The sequence below is a fragment of the Ahaetulla prasina genome, chromosome 10 (genome assembly GCF_028640845.1).
Source record: "Ahaetulla prasina isolate Xishuangbanna chromosome 10, ASM2864084v1, whole genome shotgun sequence".
Taxonomy (NCBI): Eukaryota; Metazoa; Chordata; class Lepidosauria; order Squamata; family Colubridae; genus Ahaetulla; species Ahaetulla prasina.
Window position 1 is genome coordinate 7,379,209 of NC_080548.1, and position 20,504 is coordinate 7,399,712.

General features: G+C 41.8%; 1 protein-coding gene across 1 annotated transcript in view; it reads right to left on the reverse strand.

Moving 5' to 3' along the window:
- Nucleotides 1-275: 275 nt before the first annotated feature.
- Nucleotides 276-20,504, reverse strand: part of NFYC (nuclear transcription factor Y subunit gamma) — a 64,077-nt gene continuing 43,848 nt past the window's right edge. Inside the window, exons 4-10 of the mRNA XM_058195821.1 lie at nt 19,477-19,590; nt 16,423-16,518; nt 8,265-8,438; nt 6,561-6,719; nt 3,404-3,511; nt 1,951-2,010; nt 276-1,177 (exon numbers count right to left, since the gene is read on the reverse strand). Coding sequence (XP_058051804.1) covers nt 1,058-1,177; nt 1,951-2,010; nt 3,404-3,511; nt 6,561-6,719; nt 8,265-8,438; nt 16,423-16,518; nt 19,477-19,590 — 831 coding nt within the window. The 3' untranslated portion in view covers nt 276-1,057. The remainder of the gene's footprint in view (nt 1,178-1,950; nt 2,011-3,403; nt 3,512-6,560; nt 6,720-8,264; nt 8,439-16,422; nt 16,519-19,476; nt 19,591-20,504) is intronic.

The following is a 20,504-nucleotide window of genomic DNA, read 5'->3' on the forward strand; positions in this document are numbered from 1 at the left end:
CTTTTTATGCATCCCCAAAAAACAATTTCCATTGTTCTTTCCTAGAATGGAACTTGCAATGCAGCAAAGTGGTGGCCCAAAGTTAGGTAACCAAGAAATGGGGAATAAAAATGAGATTGGGGTTTACCCATATCTAAAGTTTCTTTAGCACCAACCTAAAATATATCATTCCATAGAATTTGGGCAGATTCTGAAGCATTTTGGCAATTCTAAACCTGGCAAAGCAGAACCTGTTCTGGATTAGGATCATCTGATGAGCTGAGGTGAGAAAAACACAGAGTATAGAATATTATAGAAAAAAAAGGTTTATTGCATTTCATGCATTTTTTTAAAAACATGCATCGGCTGAATTTTATACCATTACCCAATACATTGCATTTGGACGTCCAAATCCCCTTAAGTCATTCCAAAATAGTTTGAGGCCAAATTTAATGCCTTTAGAAAATAGGTTCATAAAGGAAAAGCTGGGTTTTTCCTGCTAATTTTCATACTTAGGAGCTGCAGTTAGCAGCACCTGGATTTGGAACATTAAAAAAAAAAGAGGAATCTCTCTGCCCATTCTCTCTTACACACACGCACGCACTGTATATACACATGTACACATTAACACACTTTCAGACTTAATGATAATACGATATGCACAATTCAGGGATGAAACAGGATAAAGATTTTTTTGATTTCAAATGTAATGGACGGGAAAACAGAAAGGACAAAGGAAAGATCCCAGACCACAGAGAAATGAGAAGGCCTTGCACTGCCTGCAGAGCCCTCTATAAAATGGTCGAAGTGGAACTATTGAGGAACACAGAATTCAAAAATTATATAAAGAAATACATATATTGCATTGTAGTCAGTTCCTGTGACATCCTCTCCTCCCAGCCAACGTAAGCAGTTGATGTAATGCTGATCACAACTCTTAACATCTTTCTATCAATGAAGACACATGGTGGGGAGGGAATGGACTAGTTAAAGGCTGCTTCTGGACTTGATCAGTGGGAATCATCAATCAAGTCGCTATGAATTCTGCCACATCAGGAAAGCTTCCAGCTGGAGCTGATCAGTCTCCTGTGACCTGTGGCGCCTGTCCATCTGTCGTCTGATTGGTGGACTGGATGAACATAGGTTGGGTGATATCTTGACCGGCAGGCATAGTCACTTGTTGGATCTGGTAGAGTTGCTGGGAGGGAAGAAGCAAAGAAAAGCTTGTGAAACTGTTTCTGGTAGATCCTTCAAGGCATGGTGTGCACTGTACCCTCTTAGAGAGACAACAGTTCACTTCATTAATACACTGCTAATAATATCTACAAACACCTTCTTCTATAATAGCCCTCAACTGGGAAAAACTCACAACTTTACTCAGTCCCCTGAACTGCCGATGAGCATTCGAAGCATGAAACTCCAAGCTAGTTCTCTCCTTTTTTAAAATTAATTTATAATATAAAATACAAAAGAAAATAGTAGAAAGATTAGGTGGAAACGGGAAGGAAAAATTGTAGGAAAAAGGGGAAAAGAAAGAAAAGGTGTTGACTTCCAACTCCCTTTGGTGCAGTAGAATAAGATAATGATATCAAACCTCAACTTTTTACTTCTACATAGACCAGCCATTTCTGAAACAACAAACTTATCTAATTGGGAAAACCCAAAATCAAAGTTTCATATTTTCCTCACCTCAAGCACAAAGTCTAAAAGCATTTTCCAAGGACAAATAAAAGTATTGTGTTTTTTTTTCTTTAATCAGTCAGTTTAGCTAACTGTACTCCAAGGTAGTTCTCAATGAGCAGAACAAATTAATAGGGTAAATATCGTATAATCCACATAATGATGTCCCTGGCTTCTTCCTGTTGGGTCAACAACCCTCCCAAGAAACTGGCTTCCTTCAGGAGAAATTGACCATGCCAAGCAGCTCCAGCAACCACCCCTCTGCCCAGCCCCAAATGCAAAGACATATACCTGTCCATCGGTAAACTGGCTGAACTGCTGCTGCCCCTGTTGAACGTCTGTCTGCGCAATCTGGAAAAGACATGCATGGATGACATTTGCAACTCTCTGATCAAGAAGGAATCACAATTTAAAATAAATGCAAAAGAGGAACTGCAAAACATAAGAGACCCCTTCAACCTCTTGGCCTGCTCTTTCTCTTGTGAACCCCTCGCAATTTGTGGTTTTCATTATTTATTTCCCAAACAAATTTGCCTACCAATAGAAATAAATATTCCTTCAAAGGAGGTTTAAGACCCTGTCAAAAGTAATATTCCCCACATAATTGAGGATAAAAGGCGTGTGTGTGTGTGTGACCACTAGAGTTCTTTTTGACGGTGCAATTGGGCACAATACACAAGCCATTTAGACAGTCTGTTGAGCAACACGCCTATTTATAGATATAGCTGTGAACTTTTCCAAATAAATCGCCTTCAATAAGCAAGGTCTGAAATTCCATGACTGTAGAAACTGGGCATCCGGGACACAAAGATAATTGAAGGCACACCCTTTTTGAGAAAAGAGATTGTAGGTATGTGTTAGGAAAGGGAAAGAGGAAAGAGGAAAGGGAAGACAGACATTTGATATTAATCAAGGCAGATCCCAGGTTGCAGACAATGAAGTATCCAGATCCGAAAGAGGTGAAGGCTACTCTTAGCCAGGACCTAAACAAAAGTACTGCTTTTAATGAATTCATTTAGCAGTTACTAAAAAAGGTTTTGCAAAGCTGGGGAAATTAGATACGGCGCCTGAAGGGAAAGAATGGCAACATGAAGGCTGGCAGGTGGCTCAAACAGAAAAGCTGACCGATAACAAAGGCCTGGGAGGGGGGAAAAAAGGAACGGAGTTTCACTAAATTTGCTGAAAGCTGAATAAAGTTTTGAAGTAGGAAAGAGATTTTGGATTCCAGGCTCCAAACATCAGGCCTTTTAGCATAGTATTATTTCATTTTTAACCTACACGAGGCATTTATTGAGAAGAGTGATGTCCAAGGGGAGGAAGGGTGTCAAAAAAGTCAAGATGTAGCTGCATCCACCTTCTTTGACACCCCACAATAGATGCCCCTGAAACAGGGTGTTTACCAAACAAAGCATGATTTATATTTTTCACAGCTAAACAAACATAAAAAACCTTGTGTCTGGGCAGATTTATGACAATAGCTCTGAGCCATAGATTTTTTCCGATTCCATATGCAAAGGAGCAGGGTTAATACAACTTCTCCAAATGGTTGAGGTTTGCTTTTTAAAAAGCGGGGGATGGGGGTGGGAGGGAGCGAGAAGGCAGTAGTCAGCAGAAATTCAAGATCAGAACTCCTCCCATGACCCCTAGTTTCAGTGGCTGTTATCTGGAGAAATCAATTCGTTTTTCAAAGGGTCAGGGGTATTTTAACAGCTCTTCTCAAGAAACCCGGGAGGTCAGCCGATACCTGCTGCGTGTTGGCTGCAAGCGTCTGGATCTGGCCCTGGACCACCTGAGTTCCAGACACAGGCTGAGCTAAGCGGATATACTGCAGCTGTCCGGCATTAAGTTGGACCTAAAAACAGCAGGAGGGAGAAAGAGGACACAGAATTGGTCACCTGAAAACAGAACTAGCCTCTCGTTTCCCAGAGATGCTTGGAGAGATTATACAGGAAGATGACATAATAAGACCAAAGATGAAACCATAAACACATGTGCTTGGGGTGTAGAAACGTTGCTTCTTCCTACTATCTTAACGTCCTATTCTCTTTTACAGCAGCTATAAGCAAAAACCTAAATTTACCTTATGCTCTACAATCACAACTTTTGTTTTTATTTCTATAGTCTTCTGTATATTTTTTCGGTTCATCAAAACCATAAATCACAAGTTCAACAATGTAAAAACTTTGAGATGAAATTAAGTGGAAAGACGAATCACCTATGGTGCAGATATCCATACTTTTTTTTCAAACCTGAAAGAACCCAACTTGATTCCTAATTTTCTGATTAATGCAAACCCTGCCCCATTGTGACACTTTCCCAGAATTGTGCCACCAAAATATGGTGTCTAATCATTGATTTTCAGCGGCATAATGACATTTTCTTTTTTTAAAAATGAAACAATGGCATTTTAAAAAGTAAATCTGGTGTATGCTTAAGGCAATGGTTTTGATGCCAGGAATCTCAATCTACCCCCTCTGGTGATGTCGGGGTGTCATTGCTGGATTTCTCAGGTTCTTCCTTTTGTGTTTTAAAACGTACAGCATAAAAAAAACAAAAAACTTGCTCAGCTGTGTCTTAGAACAACCTCACTACATTTAGAAATAGTTAACCTCCTGCCCACCCTGCTGTATTTGTACAGAACACAATTATATTGTGCTCAGGACAGCATCTTTTAATCAAGGAACAGGTGGAGACGATCTTTAGACAATCTGTCACTGATGCTCCAAATCTCCTCGAGCAGAAATTACAGCCTTGGACCTTGTCCCTCCATTGACTTCTCTAACATCTGGGATTTTTTTTTCTCCCCAAATAACCAGTCCCTAAAGGCAAAGGGCAGCCCCCCTGTTACAAACTTTCTGCGAGCGAAAGCTTCTTTACAGCTGTCTTTCTGAAGGCACTGAAATATGCCTGCAGGGAGAAAGGCTGTTTGCAAGCAGAGGCCCTGGTTAGATTTTAACTAGAATAACTAACTTAAAATGGACAACACAGACATTAAGGGCTTCGAGTTACTGCTCTGGTGCACACCACCATGGAGCTTCTGTCTGGGAAACCACTTGTTAAAAATAAGAGTGGAAAAGCTGGAAGGGGCAGTTTGGAGAGAGACCTTCAAAACCGGCCTGGTTATGAAAATAAGCATGGAATGTTTTGCAAATATCTGTGCGGCCCTGGTGATGGTGCGACTTTAAATGTTAACTGAGAATATAATTATTTAATCAAATTTTTTTTTTATACCGCCCTATCTCCCGAAGGACTCGGGGCGGTTTACAGCCCGATAAAAATACAAATATAATACAAGATAAAACACTAATTAAAAAACTTATTTAAATAGGCCAAAATTTAAAATTACGATTAAAATGATAAAACCCCATTAAAATTAATTTTAAAATTAAAATTCTAGTCCAGTCCTGCACAAATAAATAGATGTGTTTTAAGCTCGCGGCGGAAGGTTCGAAGGTCAGGAAGTTGACGGAGTCCTGGGGGAAGTTCATTCCAGAGGGTGGGAGCCCCCACAGAGAAGGCCCTTCCCCTGGGTGTCGCCAGTCGGCACTGCCTGGCTGTCGGCACCCTAAGGAGTCCCTTCCTGTGAGAGCGCACGGGTCGGTGGGAGGCAATCGGTGGCAGCAGACGGTCCCGTAAGTAGCCCGGCCCTAAGCCATGGAGCGCTTTAAAGGTGGTCACCAAAACCTTGAAGCGCACCCGGAAGGCCACAGGTAGCCAGTGCAGTCTGCGCAGGATGGGTGTTATACGGGAGCCACGAGGGGCTCCCTCTATCACCCGCGCAGCCGCATTCTGGACTAACTGGAGCCTCCGGGTGCTCCTCAAGGGAAGCCCCATGTAGAGAGCATTGCAGTAATCCAGGCGAGATGTCACGAGAGCATGAGTGACCGTGCATAAGGCATCCCGGTCCAGGAAGGGGTGCAATGGCGAACCAGGCGAACCTGGTAAAAAGCTCTCCTGGAGACGGCCGTCAAATGATCTTCAAAGGACAGCCGTCCATCAAGGAGAACGCCCAAGTTACGCACCCCTTCCATTGGGGCCAATGACTCGCCCCCAACAGTCAGCCGCAATTGCAGCTGACTGTACCGGGGTGCCGGCATCCACAGCCACTCTGTCTTGGAGGGATTGAGTTGAGCCTGTTTCTCCCCATCCAGACCCGTACGGCCTCCAAGCACCAGGACAGCACTTTGACAGCTTCGTTGGGGTGGCCCGGTGTGGAAAAGTACAGCTGAGTATCATCAGCGTACAGTTGGTAACTCATACCGAAACCACTGATGATCTCACCCAGTGGCTTCATATAGATGTTGAACAGGAGAGGCGAGAGAATCGACCCCTGCGGCACCCCCCAAGTGAGGTGCTTCGGGGTCGACCTCTGCCCTCCTGTCAACACCGTCTGCGACCGATCAGAGAGATCAGTAATGTAAAATAATGTAAAACCGTTTCACAAGATGAGAATGAAGGGAGGGGAGAAAGAAAGTCAAGAAGCTGAGCTGACAAGTGTGGAGGAGAGAAGTGGCTTCAGCAAAGGTTTGAACGAGCTGCTTTTTAGAATGGGCTTTCTCTCTTGAAAGGAGGCGTCCAACCTTGGCAACTTTAAGACCTGTAGCCTTCAAATCTTCAGAATAGCTAGCAGGGAATTCTGGGAACTGAAGTCCACAAGTCTTAAAGTTGTCAAGGCTAGACACCCCTGCTCTAGAACTTGGCAGTCAAGATGCAGTCAAGAACCCAGTCTAGCCAGCAAGAGAGGACTAGTGTTGGTCATCCAGGGGTTTCTGCAGGAGAGGATACCAACATAGCCACCATATTTTTGCCATTCCCTTGGAACATCCCAGCAGTTGTCCACAACTCCCTTCTCAAATCAAGCCCAGGGCTTCTATAACTTTTAGACCAATTTTAACTCTGACCGGTATCTGCTGGATTTCGCCCGTGTTGGTGATGATTTGCTGCATGACCTGCATCGTTGGCGCGGTCCCACTTTGCGCCGGCTGGGTTTGCCCCTGTGGCTGGGCCTGAACGATCTGCACCTGTTGCCCTTCTCCTACCTGCATGGTTACAGGAGTGGTCTGAAAGAAGAGAGGTGCACAAGAGAAGATGGAGGACATCTCAGATACATTGATCAGCTATACTTGTGTCTTGCAACATGACCAGGACCAGACAACCAATCTCAGGACAGCAAGCAAGTGGAAATACTCTCTCTGTTCATTGTCACAATTTATTTATTTATTTATTATTTTATTATTTATATTTTTATACCGCCCTTCTCCGAAGACTCAGGGCGGTGTACAGCAGAAATAAAACATAAATATCGACAGTTTAAAATACAATAACCATTAAAAATCTAATTCAATTACGCTGAAAAATTTAAAAATTTTGAATAAAAGTCATAAATAAAATTAATCCCCTTAAAATCCCATTAAAACATTCAATTTAAAATTGTATCAGGCCAGCCCTGCTTGATGAAAAAAGAAAGTTTTGAGCTCGCGCTTAAAGGTCCGAAGATCAGGGAGAAGTCGTAGCCCAACGGGAAGTTCATTCCACAGGGCCGGAGCTCCCACGGAGAACGCTTCCCCCTGGGGGTCGCCAGCCGACATTGTCTGGCCGACAGCACCTTGAGGAGGCCCTCTCTGTGGGAGCACACAGGTCGATGGGAGGTTATCGATGGCAGTAGGCGGTCCCGTAAATATCCCGGTCCCATGCCATGGAGCGCTTGGAGCGCAAACAATCTTTGAGACAAAAAAGGCTCAAGACAGCAGGAAGGGCATTTATTCAAAAATTCAGATGCTAATACTTTGAAAGCAAAAGATTTTCCATATTTCATTCTTTTAAAATTCAAATTATATCCTGTTCTTCCTTCAGTATTTCAAGGTGGCATCCAAGACACTGCTCCAATTTTTCCCCTTGAGAACAACTTTGGCAAGCAATAATAATGGCCAAACATCATCTAGGGAGCTTCCACAGCCAAAGATGGACTTGAATGAAATGAAAAGGAAGTTCCAGTCTGATCTTGTAAAACAGGAGCAGTCAGGATTACCCGTTCCAAAATGACTGTCAGCATTAATGAAGAGAGTACTGGTTTCTCCTCACTGGTGTACTATAGGTACAGCCTATGGATCTGCTCCAATAACTAAACTACAGGAGACATGGACAACATAAGGTCAGACAGATGTTCCTGCAACTCTAATTCCATGTAGTCCCAGCCCATATGATCGGGGAGGGAGAACAGGGTCTGCAGCAAAGCTGTCTTCAGGCAACGAGAAACCTGATCATACTTCCATTCCCTCCCCACCCGCATTGGGTAGTTCTTCCATCTGCAAGTCTAAGCAGTTGACCTGAGTCTTAAGACTTGCAGTTTTGCCAACATCATGAGATTGATGCAACCACAGCATACTGAAAGAACCTGGTCTATATATTAAGCCATAATGCCTTGGGGAGTTTTTTGTTTGTTTGAATGCCACAAAATGCAATGTAGAATATTGCATTTTGTTAACTTTAACATGCTGCCTTGATCTCAGCCCATGTCTCCTTTGCAAATCAGAGGGTGCCCGATGCCACTTTCCACTTGCTCTCAAATTCAGCGTGCAAGAGCCATGAAAGACCTGCATACCAACCTGTCCTTGCTGAGGCTGGGCGATGATAATCTGCCCAGGCTGGATTGTGGTGGTGGAGGTGGTTGTCTGCTGGCCCGTCTGCTGGCCCTGCACCTGGACAGCTGCTGGCTGCTGGGCCAGAGTGAAGTAGTACTGGACGGGTTCTGCTGGAGTCACAGCCTGGCGGACCTCCTCCTACCCCAATGGAGAAGAAGGTGGTCAGACACGGTAAACTAAGCCTGGAACATGGATTTCAGCAGAAATGTAAACAGGTATGGAAAAATTAGTATTAGAGGTATACAAATGTTAAGATTAGCTTCCCCTTTGATTAGTGCTCTTCTCTGGACACTGCACATCAACCATCTGTTCTGCCAATTTTAATTTCGCCCATCTTGAGAGAATCTTCAGGTCTGGTGACTGAATTTCTGTTTCTTCCTTGAAAGAAAAGTAGCACCTTCTACTTTGGGGGAAAAGCTTTCCAGGCCGATGAAAGGAAAGAGGTATTATTAACAGTGAGGCTAACAAGCTGATGAAGAATGCCATTTGCTTACTTAAGTGAGATTTGAAACTACAGGTAGTACTCAATTTACAACCATTCATTTAGTGACTGCTCCAAATTATAATGGTACTAAAAAAAAAGTGACTTATGAGTAGTCATTGCATTTACAACTATTCCCCACAATCACATGATCAAAATTCGGGCACTTGGCAACCTGCATTTATTTATGATGGCTGTAGCATCCCAGGGACACACGATCACCATTTGTGGTCTTCCCAGCCAGCTCCTCATAAGCAAAGTCAATGGGGAAAGTTGATTTGTTAATGACGATGTGATTCACTTAACAACTGCAGTGATTCACCTAACAGCCATGACAAAAAAAAGTTGCAAGATCAGTTGTGACTCACTTAACAACTGCCTTGCTTTGTAATGGAAATTCTGGCCCCAATTATAGTTAAGTCAAGGACTCCCTGTATTTGGGGTTCTTGGGGCAGATTATGAAAGCAAACAATAAAATGCACTCATAGCACAGAAATAGGTAAGAATAAGACCTTAGTACAATGACTACTGCAGCACAATTGGAGCATTTTGTATCTTAAGTGAATACCAGGCATGTGGCTACCCAAACTCTGCCATCAAGACTTCTCCCCACCTACCTTTCCTGCCTCCCTCCAAACAATGAGCTGGGAAACAGAATTGTGAGAGGATAAGCTCGGAGCCACGGGCAGACACATTTTGAGTCCCACAAATCATAATGACAAATTACAATTTCCAAGAGGACCAGTCCATGCCAGGAGGCGTAAACAACCTTCTCCCAGCCACCACAACATCACAGCTGAGAGTGTAGGATGTTTACACACACTGTTACATGGCTAGGGTTAAAGTGGCAAAACACACATAAGGGCTACTGTCCAGTTAACTTCCACCACCTTCTATGCAAAATGGCCGAGGCAAAAAAAAAAAAAGGGGGGGGGTACTGAGGATGCTCACCTCAACTGACTAAATTCAGTCTTAGTGACTCATTGTTCAAAGGTGATGCTAAGATCTACTTAGAAAAATAAGTCCCATCTTCAAAGATTTTAAATAGAAGATCCAATAGGATATTTTCTTCCTGAACTTTTTCAAAAAGACAGGCATAGTGTTTTAGCATGTCCCTAAACTCAAGTACAATTTTTAATGATTTTAAAATCATTTGGCACTTGGAATGACTACTAAGTTTGAATGAATCAGAGCTTCAAAAGCACTACACAATTGTTGTCTGGCCCACTTGCCAGCAGCGAAGTCAGTGGGCACGGCCAAGAGATGCTGCTGCCAAGAATGAATTCCATCAATAACACATAAGGACCTCTTGTGCAAAGTCACTGGCCTGCGTCAAAGCAGCTGACCCTGGACCTATATGGTGGGAGAAAAATCTTTCTGGGAAAGAAAATCCCTTGCTGACTTCAGAAGAGTTGGAAGCCGTTGTCCAGACAGAATGGAAGCTGAAGAGAGTCGCTCCTCTTCCCTTTTATCTAAAACCAGATTCATGTCCCTACAAGACATGAGTGCCGGACAAATTCCTGTTTGGTCAGTGAACTGGAAAAGAAGGAAGCTGACATAATTGGCTTCCTGCATTTTTCAGGGCACCTTTAGACATGGAGGTTAGGGCTCTGTTCACCCTGAAAGAGGCAAGCAACTATGATGAGAAAGATCCAGCAGGAAAACCATCAGGATGCTCTTAAGCTACACTATGCTAGAAGGCTCAAGATTTTAAAGGCCACTGCATGCAAGTATGGATAATTGTGTTTGACAAATCACTGCATTTAGTACAATATGGAAAAATGTAGCTCAACACCACTTGGAGGACACCAAGCTGAAGGAAGATCCTTTACATAATGACTGGAAGAGAGTTTTTTTTAAAAAAAAACTACAGGAAGAGTTTTTCTCCCCAATCTTAACTGCTCCCTTCAATATATCAAGCAATCCAAGTGCTCTTTATATATTTCATCTCCCCATCTCCTCCTGCAATACTGCAAGATCGTTCTCAACATCTTGAAAACTCACAATCCACAAGAAACTTTTTAACTTTTCTTCCCCAAGATTCCCATGTGGGTACTTGATATGTTTTTGTACAATAAGGAGTCAACTGGTATGTGGAAGCTCCTAATTTTAATTTTAAGAAGCTCTATTTTGTTTCCAAATTAAAGCTTGACTAGCGGAGTGCCTATTAAGGGAATGACAGGCTGAAAACAAGAAGCAGCAGAAGCAGCCCAGGGCTTGATTGCCGTATGATTTTCGACCAGAGTTCTCCAATGCGTGACTCAGGAACATGGTAAAAACATGACAAGGCAGTGCTATAACGGGCCAACATATTTATAGAACTCAGTGCAATAAAAAGAAAAACAAAAAAGCAAGACATCCAGGAACCAATAATGTTGGAAACATGGGAGAAAATTTGGGTTAGAAATGTTAAGTTTACACAAGCACAGAATTTAAGGGAAAATTTTTATAAGATGTTTTATAGATGGCATTTAGATCCCAAAAAATTATCATGTATGTATCCTAATATCCAAGCGAAATGTTGGAGGTGTGATTGTGATGATGCTACATATTTTCATATTTGGTGGACTTGCAAGAAAATTAAGGTCTTTTGGATAAGAATTTGGTGGATTATTCAAAATGTACTGAAGAAGAAGATAAAGTTCCTGCCACAATTTTTCCTTTTGGGAATTATAATGGATTGTACAGGGATTGAGACTAAATTGATTTTGAACTTAATAACAGCAGCAAGACTGTTGATTGGACAATACTGGAAGAAAGAAGAGATACCTACAATAGAAGAATGGATATTGAAAGTTATTAATTTGGCTGAGATGGCTAAAATCTCAGCGTTTTTAAAAGACAATACGCAGGAAAGATATTTAATTGAATGGAAAAAATGGATTGATTATCTACAAAACAGATATCAGATTAAGAAATATCAGATTGCCTTTGAATAATTAGAAAGTTATTTTATGTAATGGGGAGGGGGTTGGGAGACGAAAAGCTTTGGATGTGGTTATTTGGATTGGACTTTACCTTGTGATTGACCCGGGAAGCCGGGGGTGGGGGAGGGAGGGGGGTGTTTTGTTTTGTTTTTTTTTTTGGGAGGGAGGGGGAAAAAAGGGGGAAAATGTTTTTGTTTTTTTTTAAAACTCTTTCAATAAAAAAAAAAAAAAAAAAAAAAAAAAAAAAAAGCAAGACATCCAAAAGCATCCAAAGTTGGCTTCATTAAATCTGTTTCTTCAATCTAACCAATTGCACAGATACAAAACTCTTCATTACTCTCTTTATGTAGCTATAATTGTGATTGCTGGATTCTTCAAATGGCTACAAAGGATTATCTCAAAAAAACAAAATAATCACAAAACATTAACTTAAAAATGTTGCTATGGGCCCATTTAAAGTGGTCTGCGGTAGTTTCATAAATTGTATAAATGTCGACAAGGAAAAAGAAACACTTGATACCTAAAGCTTCCTAGAAGATTTGGGAATAAGGATGTGTCTTTCTGTTCCTCTTATTCAAGGTCTCAAGTCAGTCCGTATGCAGACCTAAAGTTAATGGATGTCTACTCCTTTTTCTTCTTCTTTCATTTTACACTTCTGTATCTTTCTCCCTTTGTTAACTCAGTATGGATACCTTATTTAATACTGCTCCGTAAGGACTCATATTTGTTGTATCAATAATGATACATAATTTTTTAAAAAAATGAGCCAAAAATGCCCTCTAGTCAAAGAGAATTACTTGAATCTGCTCGTGAAATCTGGAGTCCGGTAACCCTTGAAACTGCAGTCATACCCACATGTGGCCTCAAGGGACAACAGGAGGAGGACAGATATAAAACAGCGCCTTGCTTGTTCTATATTTGTCGTCAAGGCTTCTCTGAAACCAAAGCAAGCCTGTCTTGGCATTTACCAAGGAGAGAAAGTGGAACAGACGTCAGAGCGCTGCTATCCACCCTGCTGCTGGGAACGTTCATACAGTGCAGTGTTGAAGAAATTTGCTCCCACCCCCTTTTGTGGCACACCTGGATCCTTTAGGAATCCCACATGACTGGCAAACTCGATGCCACTGAACTTGCTGAGGAGACAGAAGCCTTAATCTAAGTTACCTGCACAGCACTGTTATTCTGCTGTGACATAAGATTTGCAATACTTTTGAAGTACAGATAGTCCTCAACGTACGATCACAACTGAGCACAAAATTTATGTTGTTAAATGAGAAATTTGTTAAGCGAGTCTTGCCCCATTTTACGATTTTTATTGCCATGTTTGTTAGGTGAGTCACTGCAGTTGTTAAATTAGTGACACAGGTGGTAAGTGAATCTGATTTCCTAATTGACTTTGCTTTTCAGAAGATTGCAGAAGACCCGGGACACTGCAACCACCATAAATGTGAATCAGTTGTCAAGCATCCAAATCTAAATCGTGTGACCATAGGGATGCTGAAAAGTGGTCACAAGTAACTTTTTTCAGTGCCATTGTAACTTTGAATGGCCACTAAGTGAACTGTTGTAAGTCGAAGACTACCTGTATACTGTTGTCAATGTTCAGAAACGAGGGCTTGCAGTCAACCCTTTTCATTACAGGGTGCTTTGGAACATCAGTGTGACTCCTGATTTTATTTTTATGGAAGGAACAGTATAAAATAAAAATACCATAAAGCAAGGGTGGGAACCTTCCATTATCTTCTTCCCCTGCCATCCAAGTTGGAGAGGCTGAGAACAGCAGCTGAATAACATCTGGAAGATTGAAAGTTCTCCACTTCCAAAGTGAGACCTCTTGAGGGACGCTGCAAATGTATTTGTTATATAGATATTTCTGCAAAGCCATATATCCCTTCTCTGATCCTCCAGCTGGAAAGGTCTGTCTTGTTCTAAGGGAGGGGAGATTTAAAACCATGGAGAGCAAACACTATACTAAGTCCAGTGTTCTTTTTACACCCTCCCTACAAAAATTCCAGGCTTATACCTGCTATACCAGCAGGAATAACTTTTGGACAAGGCTTCTCTGTAGTCACAGAATGTCACAAGTGGAAGCTGATGTACAGACATGGGAATGTATTTCAGTGGCACTAAGCTGTTCTCTCCGCAATCCTGAAAAGTCAACTTCCCCAACACAGGGGGCGAAGCTTTTCCATGGGATGTCTTAGATCAGAGGTGTCAAATCACATGCTGGCCACGCCCAGTTTAGCGAAGGGGGAAAATGTTGCCATATGTCATGTGACGACGCCGTGACAATGCAAATTTGACATCCCTGTCTTATATATAGGACAGGCACAAACTTCAGGCTTAAACGATCTACCTGGTTTTCTGTATGAACATCAAGACTCAGAATATAAAGCAGTGGCTGAAGAGCCAGACATATGATTAGGATTCCAGAACTGGGTATTTTCCGAGTACATTTAGCAGTTCAAGAATTTGTTTACAGTACAACAGTAAAGCTCACAGGTTCCTTCCTCCCCCCCAGTCCTCCCACAACCACAACCCCACTCCTAGTCCCCAATTTTCCCAGACATTTTTGTACTCCAGCGACCTAATATAGGAGGAAGAAGTGTGTTTTATTTGTTGTTCTTGTGAGTCAGACGTCCTTGCTATCAGCCGAACTCCCCTCTGGAGGTCTTCCAAACATATCACCACTGCCATAAGAAAACATGTTTTACTAAGAGGCAAAGGAAAGGGACCACATACATTATCTTGAGGTCTCTGGAGGTAGATTACAAGAGCGCTAAATGCTATGACCATTATAGTTAAAAGAACATTTGCGGAGGTTTTAACTGTCCGATAGTCTTCTATATTCTAGGTCTGGTTTAGCAGAAAACAGTGACTGATTAGATTCCAAGCCTGGAGCCCTCTCTAGCCAGGTGTCAGCCAAGGGCAACTTTTCAATTCGAACCCATTCTGTTTCAGAAGGATTGTGGCAGCCTGCCGCTGTAAACATCCGACTGAAAGCCTCTTTGAGCCTGCACAGCTTCCAGTCAAGGATGTTTACAGGGGCAACAACTGCCTGGATAGATTCACAATGGAACTCTCCCAGGATGATGGATTCCTTGGTGCAAGAAAATCATGGTATTTACACATGTTGGCTGATTCCATGTCAAATGTGCTGGAAGACCTGGAGTTTTAAGGAAGACGGTGGCTCCCCATTAGCATAATTCTCAGTTCAAGCAGGCACAGACTAAGTTACCTTTATAATTCTCTGGCTATCATCTGTCCAGTCAACTTGACAAGTTTTTTGACCAGGAAAAATACAAAAGCTCCAAATGGACAACTGGAAAATGTGTCCTGTTTCTATGCACAAGGCAGAAACCTGTGATGGAAACCTGTTGGGTAGGCAATCAAGGACCGACCCAGTTGTGAGCCCAAGGCAGGGAGGGCACACACTGCATTGCAAATTTATCCTCAAGCTGCTAAATGCTTTACACAATTCCTAAAACATTCAATTATCTGAGTTAAAGCAGCAGCAATACCATGTTACATTGAGATGAGAGCAAAATAAATAAATAAATGAAGGGTTCTGGAGAAGAAACTATATTAAATTCAACTGGCAGACTAAACATAATCATGCTTGCTATATACACACATCTGAAAAGAGGAGGACTGCCAAAACTGGAGGAATAAGCTGTTCCATTCCCAAGACTGAATGTAAAGTTTGGCAGGCATTCAGGCCAGCTGAAGTTCAAACTGTATTCAACAAGCTGAAGTCCAACTGAATCCTGCAGATAAATCTGGGCATTATACAATCCTGACTGACTAGCGCTAGTAACATATTTGGCAGCTCCACAGGTGACTAGCCAAGGGCATGGCTAAAAGTGCCCTCTAGACTCTACAAACCCTCATGGTGAATCAAGACTTTCATACAACAATGAACTCTACATATACCCAGAAGCCCACTTCACTAGTTTGCTGGAGTTGAACCCTAATATAGTCTATCAAACTGCAGAGCAATAGAGAAGGAACACAAGGCTGCCTTCAAACCTTCAGAAGAGCCAGGTTCAGATAGCTAAAGAAGAAGCAGGTTTATACCCCTGTGCAGTTGATGGACTCAAAATTCGGAGTTCTTCCTCTGTTTGAACTGCTTCCATTTCAGTTGGCCAGAAGACAATGGTCTATGGCCATCAATGTTAGTTTCACTGCAAGGACCTTTTATTGGTATTTGCGTCTTTTATCTCTGGTATGCTGTCTTTTTAGATTGCAAATCTAAGACAATTCTAAGATTTACTGGATCTATGATTTGCTCCAGGGGACTTTTGTCTGGGAAATAAGGTATTCACGTACTGTCCCATAATATGGTACAGAAATATAATGGAATCCGATTACTATCAGGCAGGAATTTAGCTTGGTTTACACAAAATATTTACACATCTTGGGAGAAGAAAGAACTTTCCGATACATAGAACAGTCCCCACGTTCTTTTCCATGGATAAAATTACATTTTGGTCTGTGATGATCTGTTTGCTCAAGTTTTAAGCAAGAAGAAAACCCTTTTTTCTCTCATTAATTTCCACTGACCACAATAACATCACAAAGTTACAGTTAATCTGATTTGGGCATGTTACATCATCATGAAGGGCAAACAAAGCATGTTCCTTCTGGACTGATCAGGTCCAGGTTACAGACATATAAAGAGAACACACATGCACAGATTCTCTTTCACCCTCACCTGCCGCTTTGGAGGTTTAAGTTCATCCCTTGGAACTATGTCAATGAGAAAGTCGAACTGATCAAACTTCGTGATGGCCATAGCAATATCATTTCTCTGTAACAAAAAAGGAAGCGCAAGTAACATCTAGTTTTTGTAACTCTAGCTGAATGAACGCTGTTGACATTTGCCTTAATCAGCTTAACAGGAAAGGTAGAGAGACCAATAGATGATGACGATGATGACATAAAAACTTAACAACCTGAAGATAAACTAAAACATTTGACAGGAAAATTTTCCAGCTCCCTGATGTTTTTCATGTATTGCTCTGCAAGATCAATCAATATAAATGCTTTGCATTATGCAAAGTTGCTTAATCCGAAAGATATGAAACATTTTCAGTTGCATTCAGTACAAGTAGTCCTCAACTTGCGACCGATGGCTTAACCACTGAAGTCACGACAGACCTCCACAAAGTATTTAAAGCAGAGTTCTGAAGTTGTGAAGGCTGTTCCCTCCTGATCATGTGACTGCATTTTGGGCACTTGACTCACATTTACAGCTGTTTATAGGGTCCCACTGTCCCATGACTCCTTTTTACAATGTTTGTGCTGAAAACTGATATTTACTTGCAGTTTTCGGCAAAATTAGCCATAGAGAAAAATCGGTTTGCTTAACAACTGCGGTATTCTCTTAACTATTGCAAAAAAGGTAAAAAAAAAAACCAAAAAACCAGGTGGATCATGTGGATATCATGTGGACTATCATAACCTACAACTGTAGGTAGGTAACTCCTACCTACAGTAGGTAACTGTAAATTGAGGACTACTTGTATCACGTAGATGTTACTTGTTTGTTTGTAAAACTTACAGGCTGCATACCTTACCTCAAAGTGACTCTGGGTAATTTGAAAACCCCGTCTCTTTTCTACAGCATGCTGGACCACTACACTTGATCTAGAACTGGAGGTGTCTCCCATGGCAAAGGGGAGATCAACCTGCCCTCATGTCCATGGAGACTCTCAGTCATCCAGGTCATGGTTGTCCCAAAGGTGCTTTTTCAAGAGGCAACTGGATTTTCTGGAAAGTCCAGTGGCCTTTTGAAAAAGCACCTTTGGGACAACCTGCCTTCATCCACTTGCCAGAGCAAGAAATAACTGCAGAGATTTAACTTTACCCTTTCCAGTCAGAAGCAACAACTATTTCAAAATTAAACAAGCTGACTCCACGTAATGACCAGAGAAGGAATTTCTGCTCCAATACAGCCGTCTTCTTCCTGCTGCCTCTGTGTTGTGGCTGGTAGCTTGTGAGACTACAGCACAGACTGTGTTATCTTTTATAATCTGCATGACATTTATTAAGCAGTTAAGTGCTTAGCAATAACACCACTAATAATTCCAAAATGAATGAATGCTGTAAAATACCCATTAAGAAAAAGGGCCATTAAAGTTATTTCTCATCTACTTTTAATTAAAGTTCTGAATGCTTCATTTTCCCCTGTATGAAACAAAGAGCTTAAGAATCTCAGTTTTCATTTTTACCTTTATACAAGGAATAGGCGATGTTAGGGTGGGGCCAGCTAATATTTGCAAGATGGCATGGACTACTGCAAGCATTGGAATTCTTTGCTCTCAACTGTAATTAATTAATCTTTAAGCCTCTTAATACAATTTCTATGCAGCTCTCATTTCAAGCATGATAACTGTGCTGTCAGTCTTCAAGAAACAGGCTACTGTGCCACAAAAGGGGGGCTAAGATAGCCCACCCCTGTTCTATTCCAAAATACCAACACTTACACAAACACCTCTTGGGAAAGGCAAAAGATGGGAGCAAGGGACATTTGAAATACCGCTTCCGATGCCCATGGTCATGATACAATATCAATCTTACCCACTTCAGAGATAGGGGAAAGCAAGGTCTTCCTAAGTTTGTGGCATGAAACAGACCAGTAGTCTTTAAACTTTTAAGATGTCTGAACTTCAACTCCCAGAATTTCCCAACCAGCATGCTGGAGAATTCTGGGAGTTGAAATTCACACAGCTTAAAGTTGCCAAAGTTGAAAAACACTGCATTGAACACCACCCATTCTGCAACGTGTTTCACAATCTAGCTCAAGAGAAGCAAATTTGAGCATGCTGGTTAAAAGAAAAAGGAGAGGATTGTCAACTTGCTGGCTTGCAAGATTTGTTGAGCTAAAATAGTCCACCAGGACTGCTGGAATGGTGATATATTGAAATGTAGGTTTTTTCTTCTCCTCCTGTAATTGTTTGCTGACTTGCAAAGTGCTAAAAGTTTTTGGGGCAGAGGAGTAACCGGGTGCCTTCCGTGCTCCACTATCAGTTAGGTAAGACAAAAAGAGGCACAGTCTAAGTGGTGAACATGTTTGGGAAGCACAAGGGGTGAGGAGAAAAAGTGGGAAGAGATATATTCAGGAGGTGAGCAAGTGAATCAGTGTATAATGCAGCAAAATTTAAAATGTATAAAAATGTATAAAAATCAGAAGGCAGGACAAGACAAGTTTTTACTAGACAAGTTTTCTAGTAAAAACAAGGGGAGGGAGGGAGGGAGGGAGGAAGGAAGGAAAAGAGAGAGAGAGAGAGAGAGAGAGAGAGAGAAAGAAAGAAAGAAAGAAAGAGAGAAAGAAAGAAAGAAAGAAAGAAAGAAAGAAAGAAAGAAAGAAATCCTCTTTCTGGTATGAAAATGACACCTACGCCTCTTCTAGAGCAATTTGGTGTTTGCTTCAAATATGCCCCTAAATGAATATTGAAGCGAATGCTCAAAAAAGGCATAGCTGGTCACCACTGCTCCATCCTTTCCCTCTATTGGATACTGGACATGTGTCTGCAGAGACCTAGAAATAGAAACTGAAAGAAGAGTTAAGCCCCTGGTAGATGCTTCTTACTGTCAACTGGCTTTGCAAGGGAGATGCTATTATCAGGCACTTACATACCAAGACTGACTAATAAAGATGTTGCTTCAATCTATTCTTGCTTTAATCTAGGCTCCACCGCTAAAGCAGGAACAAGCAAAAAGTAAAGGAGACAGCATGAAGTCAGGATGAGAAGCAGTCCTTTACCTGCAAAGTTCTGCGTTTGTTGTCTTCTGTGTGTATCCAAGCTCGTAGTGTCAACTCCGTGATGAATATCTGAGCCGCCTTGGCGAACAGAACAGGAGCTTCTGCACTGATCATCTACAGAAATGAAGGTGCATTTAACCTACTGACTGTATTAAAACAAGACAATTACAGGACCCTGCATTACCCCCACCCCACCCCCAAAAAACCAAAGCTTTCTTTGAGATGAGTGAGAGCTATTACAACTTACTCATCTTGGAAAATAAATTATAGCCTACTTTATCTTCCAAGAAGATCAGAATGATGCATATGGAAGTATTATCCCTTTGGTCCTCACAGCAAGTAGCCTCGAACTAACCTCTAATTCTGTCTATCCAACCCAAAAGGTTGGATAGACAGAATTAGAGGTTAGTTAGAGGCTACTTGCTCAGTATTTTGGATATATTGAAATTTTTACTTGGAAATTCCCCAGGTTTTGCCACCTTTTCAAAGGTTGCCTTCCAGATGTGTTAGGATTGAAATGTGCCATTTTCCAGCCAGAGAATTCAAGATTTTGAACCTCAAGGGATACAAATATGAAAGGGTGTCACCTCTGGGGCCTCACCTTGAGCCCAAGAAAACAACAGAAGACAAATGTGCATGTCTTGCCATTTAAGAACAAGCTTACAGCATTATGCTATGCCTAAATAGAAAGGAAGGAAGGAAGGAAGGAAGGAAGGAAGGAAGGAAGGAAGGAAGGAAGGAAGGAAGGAAGGAAGGAAGGAAGGAAGGAAGGAAGGAAGGAAGGAAGGAAGGGGGCAGAGGTTTGTCCTTGGCTCCCGGACAAATCTCTGCCCTTACCAAACTAGATACAGTAATATCTTCAGTGGGATTTTGGCTGAAGTCTTCTTCATTTATATAGGTCCTGGGTGGTTGGTTGGTCTTGTGGCTGTCACCTAGTTTGGTAACTAAACATCCAGAAGCCAAGTAGCAAGCGCGGAGGACAAACCTCTGCCTAAATCTACAACCTGAGCTACAAATATTCTCCACAA